This window comes from Triticum dicoccoides, chromosome 6B (assembly GCF_002162155.2).
Source record: "Triticum dicoccoides isolate Atlit2015 ecotype Zavitan chromosome 6B, WEW_v2.0, whole genome shotgun sequence".
Taxonomy (NCBI): domain Eukaryota; kingdom Viridiplantae; phylum Streptophyta; class Magnoliopsida; order Poales; family Poaceae; genus Triticum; species Triticum dicoccoides.
In genome coordinates this window covers 613,838,025-613,862,300 of record NC_041391.1, presented here as the reverse complement: position 1 = coordinate 613,862,300, position 24,276 = coordinate 613,838,025, and the positions used below count along the sequence as shown (strand labels likewise).

Genomic DNA, 24,276 nt, shown 5'->3' with positions numbered 1-24,276 from the left:
CAAGAGTTGATCTACCACGAGATCAGAGAGGCTAAACCCTAGAAGCTAGCCTATGGTATGATTGTTCTTCGTCCTACGGACTAAATCTCTCCGGTTTATATAGACACCGGAGAGGGCTAGGGTTACACAGAGTCGGTTACAATGGGAGGAGATCTTCATATCATATCGCCAAGCTTGCTTTCCACGCCAAGGAAAGTCCTATCCGGACACGGGACGAAGTCTTCAATCTTGTATCTTCATAGTCCGGGAGTCCGGCCAAAGGTCATAGTCCGGCCATCCGGACACCCCCTAATCCAGGACTCCCTCAACGGGTATCTTCGAAAGTGTCTGTTGGGTTGGCACGAATCTTGACTGGTTTTTGTCACTCCATATCACGGAGAGGTATCTCTGGGCCCACTCGGTAATGCATCATCATAATAAGCTCAATGTGACTAAGTAGTTAGTCACGGAATCATGCATTACGCAACGAGTAAAGTGACTTGCCGGTAACGAGATTGAACGAGGTATTGGGATATCGACGATCGAATCTCGGGCAAGTAACATACCGGTTGACAAATGGAATTGTATACGGGATTGCTTGAATCCTCGACATCGTGGTTCATTCGATGAGATCATCGTGGAACATGTGGGAGCCAACATGGGTATTCAGATCCGGTTGTTGGTTATTGGCCGGAGAACGTCTCGGTCATGTCTGCATGGTTCCCAAACCCGTAGGGTCTACACACTTAAGGTTCGGTGACGCTAGAGTTGTTATGGGAAATAGTATGTGGTTATCGAAGGTAGTTTGGAGTCCTGGATGTGATCCTGGAAGTCACGAGGAGTTCCGGAATGGTCCGGCGGTGAAGATCGGTATATTGGACGAAGCGTAGTGGAGTCTGGAATTGTTCCGGGGGTACCAGGTAATGACCAGCATGTCCGAAAGGGGTTTCGGAGGCCCTGGCAAGTGTTAGGGGGCCTTATGGGCCAAGGGGAGGGGGCACATCAGCCCACTAAGGGGTTGAGCGCCCCTCCCACCCCATCTCACATAACCTGGAGAGGTTGGGGCGCCACCCCTAGGGCTGCCTCCCCTCCCGGCTTGGGGGGCAAGTTTCCTAGGGGGTGGGGGCGCCCAAACCCATCTAGGGTTTCCCCTGGCCGCCGCCCCCTCCTCTAGATCCATCTAGAGGGGCCAACCCCTCTCTCTCCTTCACCCTATAAATAGAGGGCGGTGGGAGGTCTGCAGCACCCTTGCTTTTGGCACAGCCCCTCCCTCCTCCAACACCTCCTCCTCCTCCGTAGTGCTTGGCGAAGCCCTGCCGGAGAACCACAAGCTCCATCACCACCACGCCATCGTGTTGTCGGAGTTCTCCCTCAACTTATCCTCTCCCCTTGCTGGATCAAGAAGGAGGAGACGTCCCCGGGCTGGACGTGTGTTGAACGCAGAGGCGCCATCCGTTCGTCGCTTAGATCGGAATCGACCACGATCTGAATCGCTGCGTGTACGACTCCACCAACCGCATTCTTGTAACGCTTCCGCATCGCGATCTTCAAGGGTATGAAGATGCACTCCACTCTCTCTTGTTGCTAGTCTCTCCATAGATTGATCTTGGTGATGCATAGAAAATTTCTAATTTCTGCTACGTTCCCCAACAAATAAACCGGCCGTTGCACCGGATGCTCTTTGCCAGCCTCCTTGCGCTCCACCATGATAGCCACACTGACAGCCGGTATGTTAGCAGCCACATATAACAATAATGGCTCCTTATCAATGGGAGCAGCAAGGACCGGCAGCTCAGCTAACTGACTCTTCAAATCTTCAAAGGCAGCGTTAGCAGCATCACTCCAAACGAAGTTATCTGTCTTCTTCATCATCTCATACAGTGGTATAGTCTTCTCACCTAACCGGCTTATGAACCGGCTTAGAGCAGTGATACGACCCGCCAAATGTTGAACATCATTGATGCACGCCAGCTTAGCCAGAGAGGTGATTGCCTTGATCTTCTCCGGGTTAGCCTCGATGCCCCTGTTAGAAACCAGAAAACACAAAAGCTTGCCTGCAGGTAGACCAAAAACACACTTGGCTGGGTTAAGCATCATCTTCTAAACCAGAAGATTGTCAAAGGTCTCCTTCAGATCATCTATCAAGGTTTCCTTCTCTCTGGATTTCACCACAATGTTGTCTACATAAGCATGAACATTGCGCCCAATCTGATTATGAAGACAATTCTGCACACACCGCTGGTAAGTCGCCTGGGCACTCTTGAGCCCAAAAGGCATAGACACATAGCAGAAGGCTCCAAACGGAGTAATGAACGCCATCTTCTCCTGGTCCTTAACTGCCATCTTGATTTGATGATAACCAGAGTAAGCATCCACAAAGCTCAAACTCTCACAACCCGCCATAGCATCAATAATTTGACCAATACAAGGGAGAGCAAAGGGATCAAGCGAACAAGCTTTGTTTAAGTCCGTATAATCCACACACATACGCCAAGTGCCGTTCTTCTTAAGCACAAGCACCGGGTTAGCCAACCACTCTGGATGAAAAACTTCAACAATGAACCCGGCCGCCAAGAGCCGGGCTACTTCCTCACCAATGGCCTTACGCCTCTCCTCATTGAACCGCCGAAGAAACTACTTGACCGACTTAAATTTTGGATCAATATTAATAGTGTGCTCAGCGAGTTCTCTCGGTACACCCGGCATGTTAGAAGGTTTCCATGCAAAGATGTCCCGGTTCTCATGGATGAACTCGATGCACGCACTTTCCTATTTGGGATCCAGATTGACACTGATACTGAACTACTTAGATGAGTCGCCTGGAACAAAGTCAACAAGCTTACTATCATCGGCCGACTTAAACTTCATGACCGGCTCATGCTCTGTGGTTGGTTTTTTCAAAGACGTCATGTCCGTCGGGTCAACATTGTCCTTGTAGACTTTCAACTCCTTTGTTGCACAAACAGATTCAACGTAAGCAGCATCGCCTTCCTCGCATTCCAAGGCTATCTTCTGGCTCCCATGCACTGCGATGGTGCCCTTATGACCCGGCATCTTGAGCTGTAAATAAACATAACACGGCCTCGCCATGAACTTGGCATAAGCCGGCCGCCCAAAGAGGGCGTGATACGGACTCTTGATTTTGACCTCCTCAAAGGTTAACTTCTCCGCCCTGGAATCATGTTCATCTCCAATAGCCACTTCCAGCTCAATCTTACCCACTGGGTATGCCGACTTACCAGGAACCACTCCATGAAAAACAGTATTGGAAGTCTTGAGATTTTTGTCAGTCAAACCCATGCGGCGAAAGGTCTCATAATAGAGGATATTAATGATGCTGCCTCCATCCATGAGCACCTTAGTGAACTTGTATCCACTAACCTGAGGTCCTACTACCAAGGCCAAGTGGCCCGGATTATCAACCCGGGGAGCGTGATCTTCCCTACTCCATAGAATAGGCTGCTCAGACCATCTCAAATAACGAGAAACTGCCGGCTCAACAGCGTTCACATCCCTCTTATGAAGCTTCTGGTCTCACTTACAAAAACTGTTGGTGAACAGATGAAATTGTCTGCTATTCAGCTGCTTTGGATGGCTCTGGTATCCACCTTGCTGCTGCTGACCACCCTGGCTAGATTGCTGGATATAACCACCTTGATTACCCTGAGAATTGGAATTTGAACCACCGCCCGGGCCATGAAAACCGCTGCCACCTGAGCCGCCGCCCTGCCCATGATTACCGTCGAACATGTTTGAATTCTTGAAATCCTTCATGATCGCACAGTCCTTCCATAGGTGAGTGGCCGGCTTCTGCTGAGTACCATGCCTTGGATAGGTCTCATTCAATAACTGCTCAAGCGTGGGGCTTGACCCGCTGGACCGAGGAGGCAGTCTCCCCTTACATCGTTGATTGTTGCCCTACGCATTGGTGTTAGCCACAAACTCCAAGCTACCATCAGCCTTACGTTATTATTACCTCCTTGATTTGTCGGGTTAAGCTGAGGGCCCTTGCCGTTGCCATTCTTTTTTCCCTTCCCTATCTTTTCATCATCAGACTTGGGATCCTTGGTATTGTCAGAGTCGGCGTACTTGACTAGAGCCGCCATCAGCGTACCCATATCATTACAATCGTGCTTGAGCCGCCCTAGCTTCATCTTCAAAGGCCAAAAACGGCAATTTTTCTCCAACATTAAGATTGCAGAGCCGACATCCATCTTATCAGACGAATGTATTATGGCTTTGACCCAGCGCACCCAATGGGTCATGGACTCACCTTCCTCCTGCTTGCAATTAGTCAAATCCACAATTGACATGGGTTTGCTTACATGTATCTTTGAAGTTCTGAATGAATCGGGCTTTTAACTCTGCCCATGACCCGGTGGAATTAGGCGGTAGCCCCTTCAACCAAGTGCGGGCAGTCCCATCCAACATCATGATGAAGTACTTGGCCATCGCAGCATCACTGACCTCCAGTAACTCCATAGCCATCTCGCAGTTTTCAATCCATGCCCCAGGCTGTAAGTCGGCCGTATAATTAGGCACCTTCCTACGTCCCTTGAAATCATTGGGCAAGCGTTCGTTACGTAGAGCCGGCACCAGACAGGGGACACCTCCGGTCCTGGTGGCCACGCCTGCCTCAATAGAAGTCGTCGGATAAACCAAAAAGGTTGGTAAGCCATCAGCTAAGCCGCCTGCTCAGCCGCCTGCTGATCCGCCCGCTCAGCCTCTTGACTTATTCTGTCCTGATCCACAAAGTTAAAGGCTCCATTGCACGCCGGGTCATGCCCGCCTAGCTGGTTACAGTGCCGGGCGTTGCTTGAAACGGCCGCTGAGTCCATGTGCCTGCTATAACTCGGGCTCCGGCTTGGACGAGGGGTTGAATGAATCATGTCCCGGCTATATGAGTACACCTCATGTTGTGCTAAAGCCTTCTGAAGAAGTTCTCTGACCCTGTGGGTTTCAACCGCCATCGGAGAGTCGCCCTCCACCAGGAGAGCCGCCAGTTGTACCGCCTAGTGATCATGTTCTCCAACGGGTTAGAATAATGACCCGGTGGTGTTGGTACATAATGAGGTGGAGCAGTATTCATACGAGGAGGCCCCATCGCATGTGGTTGAACCGGTATTCCAGACCCGGCTGCCGCAACCCAGTCTATCTCTGGCGGGTTACTAGGCCCTGCACCGGGTGTGTGGAAGAGGTTTCGAGGATCATAAACCGGAGGGAGCCGAGACTGAGTCTTCTGGTATCTTCTCCTCATGACCTCATTGGACGCGTTCTGATCCATCGTGAGCCGGAAAGTCTGCTCCTAAATCCGCTGAGCTTGAGCATCTAGAGCCGCCCGCTCTACGGTCATCCTGACATCTTCCGCTGCCAGATCTTCCTTAGCATGTACTATATCTAGCTTTAACTGCGCCACTTCCGCATCATCTTGAGCTTGATCTGCTAGGTTAACCGTGGCGGTTAACAGAGCGGTCATCTTATCCGTGAGATCCATCAGCACTTGCGTCGGCGAGCGCACAGGGCCTCCTACCCCGGCTCCTGCTGACCCAGAGGTCACTGCTACCGCAGTTGTGGAGTCTTGAATAGGTTGCGTGCCGGCCATGAAGATCCCAACCCTGCTCAGCGGCTCAAGGAGATCCGGAATACTGCTGCCATTGGAACAGCCCCCAAGCCCGCCATCTTGCAGTTGATACAACGAATACGTCTCGCCTGTGGACGACTCACTATCATAATAGATGGTCGTCTCACTGCCAGATGCAGATCCTTCAGAAAGTCCTCCATGGATACACCCCACGAAGGCACGCTTCACAGCTGGCAAAGCCTGGGCGGGTCTCGCACGTTAAGCCGTCTCGACGAGGTCGGTGCAGATGTCCAGCTCAGGGACCGGCTCGCCGATATTGCCGATGAAGACATGAATTCCGCCAAAGGGGACCCGGTACCCGTACTCAATTGAGCCGGCGTCGGGGCCCCAGCCTACGTCGTCGATGTAGAGCTTGCCGCGACGACTCTTGGTCAACCGGCCCACAACGTATCCCTTGAGCCCTTCGAAGCTGCCCTTCAAGAACTCAAATCCACCGTGCGCTGGCCCCATGGTGGGCGCCAACTATCATGGAATTGTCACGTTAGATGTCCTAGTGAAAGGACTTAGTCATGGAGCCATTGCAACTAGGAAGCTTAAAGGGGTTAATCGGGATAAGGGACACGGGGTTTATACTGGTTCGGTCCCTTATGGTGAAGGTAAAAGCCTACAATCCAGTTTTGAGTGGGATTGCTTTTGACTCGATTACCAGGGAGCGGAATTGCTTGACCTAGCTTTCGATCTGATGTTACTTGCCCTGAACCGCCGCCGGGTCGTCCCTTTATATATAGAGGTCGACGCCCAGCGGCTCTCAAAGTCCTGGCCGGCTCATAAACAGTGTCCGGCTCGGTCTCTAACTATTCTTGCCTTACAATACAAGTCATGTACACATGGAGGTTTATCTCTACGGGCCTTAAGTCGCCTTTGGGCTTTGGGTCCTTAACTGAACCGCCATCTTCAACCTTGGTCTTGAGCTTCAAGAGTACTTGTAGGTAAAACCCAGCCCCTCCTGGGCGGGTTATACTAATAGTTATATCCCCAACAGGCATAAAATTTCTGAAAGAGGTACTGAAGTTGATAAAGCTAAAGTTGATGCTATTGAAAAGATGACGTGTCCCAAGGACATTAAAGGTATAAGAAGTTTCCTTGGTCATGCCGGTTTTTATAGGAGGTTCATTAGGGACTTCTCTAAAATCTCTAGGCCTCTTACTAATCTATTACAAAAAGATATTCCCTTTGTCTTCAATGATGATTGTGTAGAAGTATTTGAAATACTTAAGAAAGCTTTGATTTCTGCACCTATTGTTCAGCCACCTGATTAGAATTTACCCTTTGAAATTATGTGTGATGCTAGTGATTATGTTGTAGGTGCTCTTCTAGGGCAAAGAGTTGATAAGAAACTAAATGTTATTCAATATGCTAATAAAACTCTAGACACTGCCCAGAGAAATTATGCTACTACTGAAAAAGAATTCTTAGCAGCTGTATTTGCATGTGATAAGTTCAGACCTTATATTGTTGATTTTAAAGTAACTATTCACATTGATCATGCTGCTATTAAATATCTTATGGAAAAGAAAGATGCTAAACCTAGACTTATTAGATGGGTCCTCTTCCTCCAAGAATTTGATTTGCATATTATTGATAGAAAGGGAGCTGAGAACCCCGTTGCAGACAACTTGTCTAGGTTAGAGAATGTTCTTGATGACCCACTACCTATTGATGATAGCTTTCCTGATGAACAATTAGTTGTCATAAATGCTTCTCGTACTGCTCCATGGTATGCGGATTATGCTAATTACATTGTTGCTAAATTTATACCACCTAGTTTCACATACCAGCAAAAGAAAAAGTTCTTTTATGATTTAAGGCATTACTTCTGGGATGACCCACACCTTCACAAAGAAGGAGTAGATGGTGTTATTAGACGTTGTGTACCTGAGCATGAACATGAACAGATCCTACGCAAGTGTCACTCCGAGGCATATGGAGGACACCACGTTGGAGATAGAACTGCACATAAGGTATTGCAATCTGGTTTTTATTGGCCTACTCTCTTCAAAGATGCCCGTAAGTTTGTTTTGTCTTGTGATGAATGTCAGAGAATTGGTAATATTAGTAGACGTCAAGAAATTCCTATGAACTATTCTCTTGTTATTGAACCATTTGATGTTTGGGGCTTTGATTATATGGGACCTTATCCTGCCTCTAATGGATATACACATATTTTAGTTGATGTTGATTACGTTACTAAGTGGGTAGAAGCTATTCCAACTAGTAGTGCTGATCATAACACCTCTATTAAGATGCTTAAAGAAGTTATTTTTTCGAGGTTTGGAGTCCCTAGATATCTCATGACTGATGGTGATTCACATTTTATTCATGGTGTTTTTCGTAAAATGCTTGCTAAGTATGATGTTAATCATAGAATTGCATCTCCTTATCACCCATAGTCTAGTGGTCAAGTAGAGTTGAGTAATAGACTGCTCAAATTAATTTTGCAAAAGACAGTTAATAGATCTAGAAAGAATTGGTCCAAGAAACTTGATGATGCTTTATGGGCCTATAGAACTGCATATACGTATCCTATGGGTATGTCTCCATATAAATTGGTTTATGGAAAAGCATGCCATTTACCTCTCGAACTTGAACATAAGGCATATTGGGCTATTAAAGAGCTCAATTATGATTTCAAACTTGCTGGTGAGAAGAGGTTATTTAACATTAGCTCACTTGATGAATGGAGAACCCAGGCCTATGAGAAGGCCAAGCTGTTTAAAGAAAAAGCTAAAAGATGGCATGACAAAAGGATACAAAAGCGTGAGTTTAACGTAGGTGATTATGTGTTGCTATTCAATTCTCGCTTAAGATTTTTTGCAGGAAAACTTCTCTCTAGATGGGAAGGCCCTTACGTTATCGAGGAGGTCTATCGTCCGGACCCATAAAAATCAACAACTTTAAAGGCACAAATCCGAAGGTGGTGAACGGTCAAAGAATCAAACATTATATCTCATGTAATCCTATAAATATTCAAACTAATATTATTGAAACCGTAACCCCGGAGGAATACATAAGGGACACTTTCCAAAACATTTCAAACTTCAAAAAGGAATAGGTATGTGGTACGGTAAGTAAACCGACTCCAGAACTGTTCTAATAGCAATTTTTCTCCATTTTGGAATATTTAAGAAAATACGAACATAAGAAGTAGTCCGGGAAGGACACGAGGCGTCCACGAGGGTGGAGGGCGCGCCCTACCTTACTGGGCATGCCCCCCTACCTCGTGGGCACCTCGTGCGCTCTTCGGACTTCGTTTTCTTGCACGATACTGCTTTTGGTCGGCAAAAATTCATTATATAATCTCCCGAAGGTTTTGACCACTGTATCACGCAAATATCCTCTATCTTTGTTTCGAGCTATTTTTCTGACAGATCTAGAGCATCATGACGTTACCCTCCTTCAACAATGAAGACAAGGATGCCTGGCTATTGAAGATAGAGCTGAAGAGAGAAGAACCTGGGGAGATCAACAAGGATGATGGGATCAAGAAGGCCATGGAGGATCAAGCTCCGGTGGCAGAAGAAGAAAACATCCTTCAACCTCTTCCTAATCTCTTTACCCCAACTGAGATTGAAGCTTTCAAGATGATTGAGTTAGCTTGCATAGAAAACAAGTATCTCACACAGGAAAATATTTTGTTGAAGGATCATATCGTCGCACTCAAGGGCATTATCCGCAAACTGGAGAAGCTTTTACGCTCGATGTGCGGTTATCCACCACCATCATCACCACCTTCATCACCTCCGAGGACATAATCACATGGGTATAGGCACTCCCCTTGGCAACTGCCAAGCTTGGGGGAGGTGCCCCAGTATCGTATCACCATCACACTCCTATCTTTACCGTTTTACTTAGTTCAATCCTTTTGGTAATATCTTGTTCTAGTAGAATAAAGTTTTGGTATGAATTAGTTTTCAGTTTTGCTTTGTGACCCCTCTATGTAATCGAGTCCGTGAGCTATATAATAAAGAGTAGTGTTGAGTCAAGGGCTTTGCTATCTTGCTATGATCTTGAGAAAATAGAAAGAATAAAAAGAAACAAAAGAGTTCATATTGATCTTATGGATAGTAATCACTTCACACATAAAGAGTATGAGGCCTAAAAGTTGTTGAGAGTTGGCAAACATAGTTTTGGTCATCGTTGCAATTAATAGGAAGTAATAAAGAAAGAGAGGTTTTCACATATAAATATATTATCTTGGACATCTTTTATGATTGTGAGCACTCATTAAAGTATGACATGCTAAAGAGTTGATGTTGGGCAAGGAAGACAACGTAATGGGTTATGTTTTCTCACATCTCAGTTAAAGTATAGTGTCATGGATCATTCAAACATGTTGAGCTTGCCTTTCCCCCTCATGCTAGCCAAATTCCTTGCACCAAGTAGAGATACTACTTGTGCTTCCAAATATCCTTAAACCCAGTTTTGCCATGAGAGTCCACCATACCTACCTATGGATTGAGTATGATCCTTTAAGTAAGTTGTCATGTTGCAAGGAATGAAAATTGCTCTCTAAATATGTATGACTTATTAGTGCGAAGAAAATAAGCTTTATACGATCGTGTGATATGGAAGTAATAAAAGCGACGGACTGCATAATAAAGGTTCATATCACAAGTGGCAATATAAAGTGACATTCTTTTGCATTAAGATTCCGTGCATCCAACCATAAAAGCACATGACAACCTCTGACTCCCTCTGCGAAGGGCCTATCTTTTACATTATGCAAGAGTCAAGGTGATCTTCACCTTTCCCTTTTTATTTTATCCTTTGGCAAGCACCTCGTGTTGGAAAGATCCTGATATATATATATCCAATTGGATGTAAGTTAGCATGAACTATTATTGTTGACATTGCCCTTGAGGTAAAAGGTTGGGAGGCAACACAATAAGCCCCTATCTTTCTCTGTGTCCGATTAAAACTTCATAACCATAAGTATTGCGTGAGTGTTAGCAATTGTGGAAGACTAAATGATAGTTGAGTATGTGGACTTGCTGAAAAGCTGTATTCTTGACTCTTTCCGATGTTATGATAAATTGCAATTGCTTCAATGACTGAGATTATAGTTTGTTAGTTCTCAATGAAGTTTCTGAATCTACTTGACATTGTGAATAGATTTTTACTTGAGCATAAGAAATCATATGACAAAATATATATATGTTGTTGTTATAAGAATGATCATGATGCCCTCATGTCCGTATTTTATTTTTATCGACGTCTCTATCTCTAAACATGTGGACATATTTTTCGATATCGGCTTCCGCTTGAGGACAAGCGAAGTCTAAGATTGGGGGAGTTGATATGTCCATTTTGCATCATGCTTTTATATCGATATTTATTGCATTATGGGTTGTTATTACACATTATGTCACAATACTTAGGGCTATTCTCTCTTATTTTACAAGGTTTAACATGAAGAGGGAGAACACCGGCAACTGGGATTTTGGGCTGGAAAAGGAGCAAATATTGGAAACCTATTCTGCACAGCTCCAAAAGTCCTAAAACTCCACGGAAGTCATTTTTGGAATTAATGATAATTATTCAGCATAAGGAATACCTGAGGGGGGCCACCCACTGTCCACGAGGGTGGGGGGGGCGCCCACCCTTATAGCGCGCGCCCCCTGCCTCATTGGCCCCCTGGCAGCCCTCCGGTGGCCATCTTCTGCTATATGAACTCTTTTACCCTGTAAAAAATCATAAGCAAGCTTACGGGACGAAACTCCGCCGCCACGAGGTGAAACCTTGGCGGAACCAATCTAGGGCTCCGGCGGAGCTGTTCTGCCGGGGAAACTTCGCTCCGGGAGGGGGAAATCATCACCATCATCATCACCGATGATCCTCTCATCGGGAGGGGGTCAATCTCCATCAACATATTCACCAGCACCATCTCCTCTCAAACCCTAGTTCATCTCTTGTATCCAATCTTTGTACCCAAACCTCAGATTGGTACATGTGGGTTGCTAGTAGTGTTGGTTACTCCTTGTAGTTGATGCTAGTAGGTTTATCCGGTGGAAGATCATTTGTTCAGATCCTTAATGCATATTAATACCCCTTTGATTATGAACATGAATATGCTTTGTGAGTAGTTATGTTTGTTCCTGAGGACATGGGTGAAGTCTTGCTATTAGTAGTCATGTGAATTTGGTATTCGTTCGATATTTTGATGAGATGTATGTTGTCTCTCCTCTAGTGGTGTTATGTGAACATCGACTACATGACACTTCACCATTATTTGGGCCTATAGGAAGGCATTGGGAAGTAATAAGTAGATGATGGGTTGCTAGAGTGACAGAAGCTTAAACCCTAGTTTATGCATTGCTTCGTAAGGGGCTGATTTGGATCCACTTGTTTCATGCTATGGTTAGGTTTACCTTAATACTTCTTTTGTAGTTGCGGATGCTTGCAATAGGGGTTAATCATAAGTGGGATGCTTGTCCAAGAAATGGCAGTACCCAAGCACCGGTTCACCCACATATCAAATTATCAAAGTAACAAACGCGAATCATATGAGTGTGATGAAAACTAGCTTGACGATAATTCCCATGTGTCCTCGGAAGTGCTTTTCTCATTATAAGAACTTGTACAGGCTTGTCCTTTGCTACAAAAAGGATTGAGCCACCTTGGTGCACTTTATTTACTTTCATTACTTGTTACCCGTTACAAATTACCTTATCACAAAACTATCTGTTACCTACAATTTCAGTGCTTGCAAAGAATACCTTACTGAAAACCGCTTGTCATTTCCTTCTGCTCCTTGTTGGGTTCGACACTCTTACTTATCGAAAGGACTAGATAGATCCCCTACACTTGTGGGTCATCATCCTCCTCTCAGTTAACTCCTGGAGAAACTGAGTTTTCTGGTCGTCTTCTTGTGGTCCATAGACCATCGAGATCCACCACGGGCTCCCCTCCCTCGGTGCAACATATCAAACAGAGGGAAGGAATCAAGGGCGAAATTAGTAAGCTGGACACGTGAGGAGTCCCATCCCACAATGATTACGCCTCTAGTCTCGGACGCCGGGAGGTATGCAAAATCATTGTAAGATGGACCTAAGCATTGCAAGATAATATACTGGTTAACATGTTCCAGTTTAGACTCCAGAATGCACATGATCGCCATGCACAAAGAATCAACAAACTCTCTCAGCGCCTTCTTCTTGACCGGGCTATTCAAGCCCCGCACATTCCAGCACACTACGTCCATAGAGTTGTACGACGTGGTTAAAAGAAGTCCTCCATGTCTGTACCGTGGTGCAGCCCTGCCTACGCGACCGCCATAGAAGCCTACTCGAACTATGCTGATAGGTTGGTACGCACGGTCTTCCCGAAGATCACCGCAATGGCTTTCAACTATTGCTCTTGCAGTGGCGAGTCAAACACGGATCGAAGCAGACCAAGTATGTCATCTAAAACTTCCAACTCATCACAAGCAACCCCCAAAGCCTTCAAGAGCACCGACTCAGCCACCGTCGCTTTGGTCTTCCTTCCACCACCTACCGAGCTCACCACCGATCTGGTCGTCCGCCTTGGTGTGAAAGGGTCCTGGCCCGGCCGTACGCCACGGGCACCCTCGACCTCCTTGAGTAACGGCAGAGCCAACTTCTTGAGTAGACCGGCGCAGAATGACTTGATATTACCTAGAGCCACTAATTCCTTAGCCGTAACATTCGCCTGCAGTTGATCCAACTGCACAGGCTGTGCCACCACAATAGACTGAGGTGCATCGGTGCATGGCTCTCCCACGTACATAGTCACATCCATGCATGGCATCACCAGATCAACCTGGGGATTCGTGTCCAATGAAACCAGGTCAAGTACAGGGGCCCCACCCAGATCAATGTGGGTGGCAGCCGAATCTCCCACCACTGGGTCCCGGGGCGATTGGATCTGATGCGCCGGCTCCTGGGTAGCCCTACCCACCGAGTCACCCTCATCCACCAGCGGCAAGGCCGACGAGGGGAGCAGAAGATCCTGAGCCCCCTCCATCCTGGCCCCCGCGCATCCCACCGATAGGACAGCAACATCCGAGGCCGCGACGACCGGTGAAGGACCGGCTGCCTCCATCGGTCTATCCTGGTCCACCTGGGACAGACATCCAGCATCGATAGTAGTTGGAACAGAGCCAACCACCGTACAAGCAACGGGATCCGAGGCCATCGTCCTATCCGCCTGCACGACCTTCCCTTCTCCACTTCCATCAGCCTGTGCCTTGTCGCTGTCATCTGCTATGCCCAACTCGCCACTTTTGACCAATTCCAACTCACCACCTGGGGTCTTCTCAGCGGACTCCTCCACCAACTCTGCCGGCACCACCAACCTCCTCTGTGGACCATTGGGGGTCTGGCCTGGGTCACTCACCACCACCCGATTGGGTACCCGTTGATGCGAGGCCCTCAAGCTCTGCGACATCATCGGGGGCAGTCTCCACTCAGACGGGCCCACCCACCCCTCGAGAGCCTGCCTGTAGGAGCGGCCATCACCGCCCGCCGCCGGTCCAGCGCCGTACCGATCCAATCCACGGCGATCACGAACACCTCTCGACCCGTCCAATCTCCTCCTGCGAACGAACAAGCAAACTATCTGGCAATCCACTCTGACCACTATCGCTGTCCGCGTTCGAGCTCCGACGCCACATATCTGGCGTCGAGAAATCTCTCAATCTCCCAATGTGGATCAGTGTGGGGTACTCCAACAGATGCCGGAAGGAAGGACGCCACTCTGTAGGATCCGCAGCCACCGTCTCTGGCACCCAAAGCCGACGGCTGACCGGTACCTCATCAGGATCAACGCACCACGCCCTTAGCTTGAAGAGGGAGAGATCCTCACGATTCTCTGTCTCTGGCGCAAGGCTGTCGATCAGGCAGGAGCTGCCGAGCAGTTCCGCTGCCGTATCCTTGGTCCATGCGTGGGAAGGCACACCCTCAATCAAAATGTCAGCTTGGACTCGCATGCACCTCGTCGTCGCCTGAGCCTAGCGCAGCCAAGGTTTGATATGTAGCCGAACGCCCTGCTGCTGAACCACCGGCCTCGCCAGCACTCTGTTCCTGAACTCGTGTGAAGCAAAAACGACCAGAAAGTCCTCCGGGAAATACTTGTGAACCGAAAATCGATGCCTGGGAATGTCCAGCTGAGCCGCAAGCATTACCGTTGCCTCTTCACATGACACCGGCGGCCTGGCACCGCCACGTACACGACCACCGCAAGCTGGAGACGACGCTCCAGATCCTCCATGCCAGCCGACCTCTAAACGATGCACACCTCCGACAGAGGCGCAGCCACCGGAAGGGGGGACGACACGGGAAGGGGACTGGGTGCAACCGACGAGAGTGGCGCACTCGGCGCGCTCTGCCTGGGCTCCAACAGTCTCCGCTCCCAGCCGTTGCCCGACCGAGGCGTTGGTCTGTCCCTGGAGGCCTTGGCGATGACCACCCTGCGGAGCTCCTCGGCCGAGATCGGGCTGCGCAGCCTAGAGCACTGCGAGGAAACATGTCCCGATAGCCCGCAGTGAATGTAGAGAGGCTCCTTGGTGCAGTCCTGTCGGTGATGGCCTTCCCCAAAGCATCGAAGCAGAGACCATACAGGTCCGGCAAGATCAGACGCCGCTCGGAGGAGGAAGACAACCCCGGACGGGCCACCTCCTGCTGGCGGCGCAACGCCTTGCGGCGTCGCCACATAGCCTTGCGGGACGGGCCCTTCCTCCTCCAGGGGCCAGCAGCCGCCGAATATCCACCTCCTGTCCGACCCCTGCGACCGACGAGGAGCGGGCAGATCCAGGTGAGCCAGACAGCCCCAGCCCGGAAACGACCGGCCGCTCGCCCTGGAACGGCGCGGAAACGGAAGGAGGGCTCCGCGAGCCACATGCCATGGAGCGGACGCCGCGTCCGGGCGGAGAGCGGCGGGGTTGGTGGACACCGGGGCCGGAGTGGCCGCCGGCGGGAAGTGGGGGAGGGCTCGAGGGAGCGGGAGCAGGGCTCTCTACACTGTTTAATCTCCTCTTTTTAATTTGAACTCTTCACGTAAAGGGTTCCATGGAGCATGAGCTCTATTATGCATTTCCGTTTCACATACACTTATACTAATGGACTGTGCTAACGACCAGTCGACTGGTCGTTAGCGACAGATCCGCACGACCGTAACCCAGCTTCCTCTCGCGACCCGCATGCTCGATTCCACCGATTTTTCTTCTTCTCTCGAAAACCGTATACGCCAATAGTAAATCGTCAGCGGTTTTTCTGGTTTTTTTGGCTACATACATAATATCAAAAGAAAATAAAAGTGCTGAAGAGGGGACTTGAACCCAGGTCTATTCATTAGAGTTTGAGCCCAATAACCAACTCAGCCACCCTTAGTTGTTGTCTATCGAATATAAACAATGTTATTTTAACCTTTTTTTTCTGTCATATCAGCGATAATAATTGTTTTTGCTTGGTAACTTTGGCATGACCAGTGTGATAACTATGACTTGAGCAACATGATAACTATACTATAATAAGCCTGATAACTATAATATGAGAAGGTTAATGACTATACGATGAGAAGCACGATAACTTTAGCATGGGGTTGTGGTGACTTCACACTGGGGTATGTTTCGACAACAAAAAGTTACCGGGACATGTTTCAGTAACGTTTTTCACATGGGTAAAGAGTTATCAAATGTGTTGTATGTAAGTTATCAGTTGTCTGGTGCGTAAATTACCATGCTATTTGCACTAGGTTATCAGGGCATATTTTTAGAACTTTTCGCCCAAGGATCATGCACCACAGATCTGATAACTCACGCACCGCTGTAAAGAACATGATATTTTATACGCACGAACCTGATAACTCACGCACAAGCACCGTGATAACACACGCACAACAAATATTTTCGCCCAAGTAAAAAGTTACTGTGGTGTTTGTACATAAGTTATCAGCGTTGTGGCCACACAAAAGTTACCGGAGTTGCATTTTAAACAACCTTTTTTCACAAATTAAAGTTATCAGGGTGTTTGTACCTAAGTTATCGGGTTTGTTGGCGTATATTACCATGCTATTTATACAGAATTTAGAACAGATGTGTCTTCAACATTTTTTTCTCCGGATAAAAATTACCGTGATGTTTGGACCTAAGTTATCAGGTAAGTTATCTAGTCTATGGTGCGCATATTTCCATGCTATTTATATTGAAGTCATCAAGTTGTGTATTTAACCAATATTTTCTGTCGGGTCAAAAATACCGTGAGTATTACGTACCACTGAAGATGCCGGAGTATATTTAAGCAACTTTTTTCTGGGTCAAAGTTAACATAATATTTGTTCATCAAGTTATGAGATCTATATCTCGCCAAAAACAAGTCGTTTTCGTGGGTCGGACCACTAGCACGCTATAACAATGTTTATACAAAAGTTATCACGGTGTTTGTATATAAGTGATCAAGTTTGTTATGCGTGAGTTACCATGCTAATTACACATAAATTATCGTCAAACAACACTCCCCCACTGGAACAAACTTATCATGTATACGGTACTTATATTATCATGCTATTTTCACACGAGTTGTTAGGGTGTGTTTCAAAAATTGTTTTTCACCTGATCGATGTTTCCACAGTATTTGTACATAAGTTATCAAAGTTGTGGTGAATAAATTACCATGTTAAGACCATGAACTCGGCTCACATCTATGTACAAAAAAGTACAAGAGTCTAGTCTTCTATATTAAATCATGAGCTCAATTCACATCTCTAATATATTTTTGATAAAAATGTATGTTTTGTATATTTTTTGGTAAAATGTTTGTAAGAAAAAAGAAACGACAGCAGAATAACACTCGAACAGATTTGTAGTAGAAGAGTCTGCCTCAACATGAAGGTATGAAAAATATCTAACATGAATCAAATCACAACATAGAGTTTGTTTAGGTGGTTGCTGGTAGATTTCTAATACTGTTGGATCTGTTAGATCCCAGGTTTGACTCCCCTTGCCCTCCTATTTTTTTTACCGAAATTAAAAATAAGAGGTGCGAGAATTCTAGATCGGGAGCGGGCGGGAGCGTAAATACCGATCGAAGGAAAAAAAAAGACGAGAGCGATGGTACGTGCCTATCGCTAATCACCAGTCGACTGGTGGTTAGATTTCTCGTATACTAATTATGGTGACATATTATAAGTGAAAGTGAAGTCATGCATTAATGATCGGAAAATAGCAAATGAGCCTCATGTCACAAAAGCTCTTCCACAAAACTTAGAAACATCCTTGCAATAAAATTCAAAATAGATTCAGAAATAAATGGACATTGCACCATTGAGAATAACCCGATTTCATTTCGTTGATCAACATTATTGCCGACACATGAGGATCTCATCGATGAAAGAATTACATAGCTTCAGTTCTGACATATATACACTAACTTCTGAACAGAAGAACAACAAAAATAATGCTGGAATGCACTACAGTGACTAGACCAAAGTGCCACAAGCGGACTTGGAAGGGTCGTAGAGCGCAGGAAGCAAGTACTTCCTGCCATGCGCGCCATTGCAATTGTAGCTCGCCCCGGTGGCCTGGTCCACTTTGAGGTCGCCGGCGTAGCCAGGGTACGCGCCGTTGCCGAAGACTCCTGGGCAGGCGGTGGCGGCCTCCAGCGGGGCGTCGCTGCTGCCCTGGTAGTACCCGTCGCCGAACGGGTTGGTCGCCGCGCCGGCGAGCATGCTCGCGAAGTTCATGACCATGGCGTCCGCCCCGACGTCGCCATTGGGCGCCACGAGGGGCGCGTCCTGGGGGCCATAGGCTGGCTGGTGGAAGGGCCACGCGCACGCGCCGGGACACTGCGTCTCCGGGTTGCCGACCCAGATGTGGGTCGTGCCGGAGCTGGCGTCGGAGCCGTGCAGGCTGCACCGGCCCATGCCGAAGCCCTCCACCGCCACGTCCTGCGCCGTGAACACCACCGCGACGCCGCCTTTCTTGGGGCTAGCCGTCGCGGCCAGGGCGGTGATCTGCTCGAGGGTGAGGGACTTGCCCGTGGAGCACTCGCCGTCGGAGAGCTGGTCCGCGAGAAGGACACGGGTCTTCGCGCCCGCGCCGTTGGACTTCGCGCTCGCGGGGGACAGGTACTGCTGGTCGATGGTGCTCCACCACTGCGCGACGGACGGCGAGGCGGCCTGGGTCTCGGCGGTGAGCGAGAGGAGGAAGTCGACGATCACCGCCTTCTGCGCCGGCTTGAAGTTGCCGTACCAGAGGACGGACACGGCAATGTCGCCGTGGAGCACGGCGCCATTGTGGTAGGAGAGCATGTCAGCCGGGTCCGGCCGGTACAGCTCCATGCGCCGCCTCGCGCCCATGCAAAGCTGTGCCACGCTCGCAAGCATCACAGCTGCAAGCAGCACTGTCCTTCGCACAAACGACGGCCATTACAGAGGACAGGTGGTTGTGGTCGAAGAACAGAGTGTGGCTAGCTCAAGCTGGCTACAGAGACTGACGAGAGAGCGGGAAAGAACTCGATGAATGTGTGATCGATGCTGAGATGTGAGAAAAGTGAAATGACGAACCGCTTATTTATAGAGGCTTGGCCATGGGCATGGCAGAGCGCAGCTACGTCCGTTCCGGGGAGCTTCCCTCGGGTCAGCGTCATGCAGATCTCAAGGTACAGCTGTCCGCCGCTCGTAGCAAAGGTTGCCGCGTCTTGAAAACTCTAGCCTCGCTGAGCTGTTGGGTTGAGGCTAGAGCGTAAACAATAATCCGTAGGTCAATGGCTTGGCTCCAAACAGCCGGAGATGGGCGACAAACAAGAGCTAGTTTTGCCTTCCCGGGCTGTTTGATCAGGAGACAAAACGGCTGCGCGTGCGGGCAGGGGATACAAGCGATCCGGTTTACAGTGGCTGGATCACGTTGCCGATCGGGTGTACAGGCTGTGTCTTTCGTGCTGCGACAGTCTGAAATAATACACTAATCTTTGCTTCAGATCGACGGACGGGGCTTCGACGTAGCAGCTCGTGTGCTGGTTGTATTGTATCACGGTCAGGCTGGACGTTCGTGGTGCAGAGAAGCGGATCACTGCCACCCTTCCTCCCTCCCTCGGATGCAACCTTCACTGGTTCACCGGATGGCAGTATGGAGCATTTGAAGATTGGTGTGGGTCTAGTATCATCTTTGCATGGCCGGATGGCCCCGGTTTTGGGAAGTCAAAATGTTCAATCTCATCCGTATAACTGAGCGAGGAAACTTCTCGTGAGGCACTACCCACTTGTGATGGCCTGTGCTGATAAGGGTTCAGCAATCTGCAGTGGAGAAGAAAAAAGGCATAGTGGAACTTCAGAGCTCTTTTGATTCAAAGGAATTTCAGAGGAAATTTAGAAGATTTATACCCTTCCGGAAAAATATATTTAATTGTGTTGTCTGATTCGTAGGGTTGGAATCGTTATGAAAAACACCTAAGCTTTGCTTTGCACTCAATTTTGGAGGGAAAATGTTATCCACTCAAACGTCGTTGTATTACTCATTTGTTTTCCTGTGGCATCAAACATCCACCGCTCTAAAGTTCCTCTGGTTTACTAATTCTATAGGATTCAACTGACATGTCACTTCAATTCTATGTTTTTCTCGTGTTTTAAGAAAAAAACCTACACATCAAAGAGGCCCTGGATTTGAAATACTCATATGGGTTTTAGGGGGGGTGTAACGGGCATATTCATTGTCAAGCATCACCACATCAGACAGGCAACAATCATTCGAAAAAGGTAGTTACCGTTTTGGGACAAATTTAGTAGCACAAATGAAGGTCGCTTCACAACAGAACAAATCCGTGATTGAAGAGCAAAGTAGTTGCGTCTCATGCATTGTAACCTGTTTCCAGGGCTCTCTCCGCGTTTTTTCTTTTTCTTTTTGCAACTTCATCGCTAGCTCAGAGGCTGTTTGTCCTGGTTCTGGCAAGACAAGTGGTTGCTGGAGCATCTCCAACAGGCGCCCAAAAAGAGTTTCGCGCACTAAAAATTTGTTTTCTGGGTGCCGGACAGCTCCAGCAGAAGCTGTAGCGCTAAAAGTTTTTGGGCGCGCACTGAAAAACGCTATTGCGCGCAGCATTTTTTGAGCGCTGGATTGTGCGCGCTTCACAATTTGCACTGTCTGCTTTTTGGACGTACTTTGGGCGCCTGCTAAAGTAAAGTTGGTTCCGACACATTAAAAATGCTAAAGTGGCGCGCTATGACTTTTATTGGGCGCGAAATTTTTGTGCGGCCGTTGGAGATGCTCTAAAGGACAAGGCAACCAGGGATAAATGCAAGAAGATGGGCACTTGCCCTCGACCTGACATTTGAAGTAGATGTCATCCGGAAGCAAAGACTAGAAGGGTGACCTCATAGGATAGGCGTGCGAGGATGGTGTTGCTTGGTGTCATAGTTGTTGTATTCTCTTTGGGGGTACCTTTGCGAGCTGGGAATCCATTCGTTGGAGGTTATCGGGTGTAGCATGTTAGGAGCTTATGGAGGTCTGTTTATGGAGTGGTGAGTGTTCATACTTTGGAAGTAGTTTGCATGTGGTTATATTTGTCTCAGTCTGCACTACTTTTTTCGTCAATAAACTGTCAAATTTCTCTACTCAGTTAATGTACGAGACAAATTTGTTTTCAGGGATCTCTTCACAGAAAAATACATATAATGTTATGGTCAGCTCACATGCCGCTTGTCCTGGTTGTGACAAGGTGATTTGTTGCCTCCTAGAGGAGAAGGTATCAAAGGGAAATGCAAGAATGTGGGTGTTTGTCTTCGACCCGACATCATGAAAGAGAAACCATCCGTAAGCAAAGATAAGAACAGTGGCGCTATGGATAGCCGTCCGCGGCTGCTCGATGGATGCACCGTCGATATTGTGTTTTTGATGTCATGATCGTTGTGTTTTTTTTGGGGTACCTTTGCAAACTCGGGGTCCATGTGTCCGGGCTTTACGGGTGTAGTACGTTGAGATCTTACGAAGATCTGCTTGTGCGGTGGTGAGTGTTCATGCTTTGGAAGTACTCCCCCATTCCAAAATGTAAGGTGTATATTTTTTTTACAGTTGAGCATGTGCATGTTTGACCTTGTTTATAAAAAAATATCTACGGTGCCAAGTATGATTAGATCCATCACAAAAAGTATTTCATATTTCGTTTATGTGTATTGTAGATGTTTATATATTTTTCTATGATGTTGGCCAAACATATAGTATAAATTTGACTTGTACAAAAACTGATCTTATATTCCAGAACGGAGGGGGTAGTTGGCAAGTGGTCATGTTTGTATTGATTTTCATCGCTTTTTCCATCTTCTACTTTATTAATGTATATACGAGTCAAATATTTTCCCTCCGTTTCCAGGAGAAATATGACTAACTAAATTAATCAAGATTACCAGGATTTTGCTTAGGTTTAGGATGAAAGTTCTTTGGAGGATATCATCGTTTTGGATCCATGATGATAAGTTGTCATATGCGTGCATTATTGCTTGAATACTCACATCCTCAGTACATGTCACAGTTGTAGTTTGTGCCCAGCCAGTGCTGCAATTCCTCTTTTTCTTGTTTCTGAACAGGCGGTGTTGCGATTTCTGAACCGATAGGCCTGTACGCGGTGCGGCAACAGTGGTAGCAACGCCTCTGGGAAGATCACACGCAAGAAACAGAGCATTTCAAACAAAGCAGATCATCCTATACACAGTACTGCTACTACGTATCCTTACAAATTGCACCATAGTAAATTACACCAAGGTCGAACAGGTGGACGTGTCAGGGTCGAACAGCGCGGGAAGCAGGTACTTCCTCCCGCTGGCCCCGTTGGCATTGTAGCTCGCCCCGGTCGTGGCGTCCACCGCCAGGTTCCCGGCGTAGCCGGGGTACGCGCCGCTGCCGTAGACCCCCGGGCACGCCGTCGCGGCCTCCAGCGGCGCCTCCCTGGGGCCCTGGTAGAACCCGTCCCCGAACGGGTTGGTGACCGCGCCCGCGACCATGCTGGCGACGTTCATCACCATGCCGTCCATCCCGACGTCGCCGCTGGGCGGCACCAGCGCCGGCGCCTGGGGCCCGTACACCGGCTTGTGGAACGGCCACGCGCACTGCCCGGGGCACTGCGAGGCGGAGTTGCCGACCCACACGTACGCGGTGCGGGCCGCGGCGTCGGAGCCGTGCAGGCCGCACCGGCTCCGGCAGAAGCCCTCCACGGCCACGTCCTCCGCGGTGAGCACCAGCGCGATCCCGCCCTTCCGGGGCTTGGCGCTCGCCGCCAGCGCCGCGAGCTGGGGCAGCTTGAGGCTCTTCCCGAGCGAGCACCGCTCGTCGGAGACCTGCCCGGCGAGCGCCACCTGCGTCGCGCGCTTGGCGTTGGCGCCCTTGGCCTTGGAGAGGTAGAGCTGGTGGATGGTGTTCCACCACTGAGAGACGGACGGGGTCGGCGCCGGCGAGGCGGTGGTGAGCGAGAGGAGGAAGTCGGAGACGACGGCCTTCTGCGCGGGCGTGAAGCGGCCGTACCAGAGCACGGAGACCGGGATGGCGCCCTGCAGCACGGCGCCGTTGTGGTACGTGAGGAGCTCGCTGGGGTCCGGCTTGTACAGCTCCATGAGCCTCCTGGCCCCCAGCCCCAGTGAGCCGTGCGCGAGGCTCAGCAGCAGCACCGAAACCAGTGCAACTGCAACGTGGCTCGTGTACGAGAAGCCGGCCATTTTCTCTCGGTGGCTTGGAGCTAGTGTAGCTCTGCTGAATGCTGATGATCTTTTAGCGGAAGTGGTGCACTACGTGTTTGGGTGTGGTTTAGTGAGCGGCGACGGGGTCGGGTATTTATAGGTGCGATCGTTCTCCGCGTGGAAATGGAATGGCACGTCGGGGTTTCGTGCACCCTTCGTGGCCAATGGCCATACGGCCCATGCTTTTGTGTTGCCGCCTTTGTTTCCGCTTCCGGTTCGTGTGGCTTTGGGGTTTTGGGTTGACTCGGTGGGAGGCAGCTGGATGATTCTGTGTGGACCGAGGGCGACGCCCCGCCGATTGTATTGTCTTTTCCTCGCACGCCAGACACCGGCCGTGCATGCAGGTTTGGCCGAGTGCTTCCTCTTCACACACAGATCATGAGCTCAATTATGCAAGGCTTGCTAGTACGCCACGCGTAGTGCACTGATCAAGGCCGATCTGTGTGTTAGCTAAATACTTCTACAGCGATAAAGTCTGTACCGCAACTACTCCTGGCCACCAAGTGCAAAAAATGCCCATGTACGTATGTCTGTCAACTGGAAGGCAAATGTCTCGAATTCCCGCATCTTTCACAGCACGAGAGTAAAACACGTATGAAAGCATCTCCGGTCGCGTCCCCAACAGGTCCCAGGCCTTTTTTTAGCGCCGACGTCTAAAAATCGGGCCAGTCGCACCCCAGAAGCTTGTTTTTTGTCAGGTTGGATTAAAATTGGCGTCGGCGGATCCAGGCGAACCCGGCGCGCTGGAGGCGCACGGGGGCGCGGGAGCAATCGAATTTGGCGCGAAAGAAAGGCGGGCTCGCCGAGTCAGCGACCCACGCGCCTCGTCGTCCTCACAGCCTCGGTTTCCCACGGGGAATCAATGCCAAGGCTGCCCGTCGGTCAGCCTTCCATTGATTCCTCACATGCGGCGCGGGCGCGGCGAAGACCCACCTCCCGCCACGTGTACACACGACGCCCACCCTCGGCTGCTATATAAGCAG

The 24,276-nt window shown here is 48.8% G+C and overlaps 2 protein-coding genes across 2 annotated transcripts; both read right to left on the bottom strand.

The window, feature by feature from the left end:
- Positions 1 to 17,897: 17,897 nt before the first annotated feature.
- On the bottom strand, positions 17,898 to 19,101 carry LOC119320420 (protein PHOSPHATE-INDUCED 1-like). Its single transcript, XM_037594518.1, has one exon. It carries the CDS (start codon positions 18,956 to 18,958, stop codon positions 18,053 to 18,055), a length of 906 nt encoding a protein of 301 aa, XP_037450415.1. The 5' UTR covers positions 18,959 to 19,101; the 3' UTR covers positions 17,898 to 18,052.
- Positions 19,102 to 22,182: 3,081 nt separating this feature from the next.
- Positions 22,183 to 23,377, bottom strand: LOC119325140 (protein PHOSPHATE-INDUCED 1-like). The gene has a single exon (XM_037598891.1). The coding sequence runs from the start codon at positions 23,270 to 23,272 to the stop codon at positions 22,316 to 22,318; it is 957 nt and encodes a 318-aa protein (XP_037454788.1). The 5' UTR covers positions 23,273 to 23,377; the 3' UTR covers positions 22,183 to 22,315.
- Positions 23,378 to 24,276: the final 899 nt, after the last annotated feature.

What these genes read in the sequence shown, in the direction of transcription:
- LOC119320420 (XM_037594518.1), bottom strand. Translation starts at nt 18,958, where the DNA reads ATGCTTGCGAGCGTGGCACAGCTTTGCATGGGCGCGAGGCGGCGCATG.
- LOC119325140 (XM_037598891.1), bottom strand. Translation starts at nt 23,272, where the DNA reads ATGGCCGGCTTCTCGTACACGAGCCACGTTGCAGTTGCACTGGTTTCG.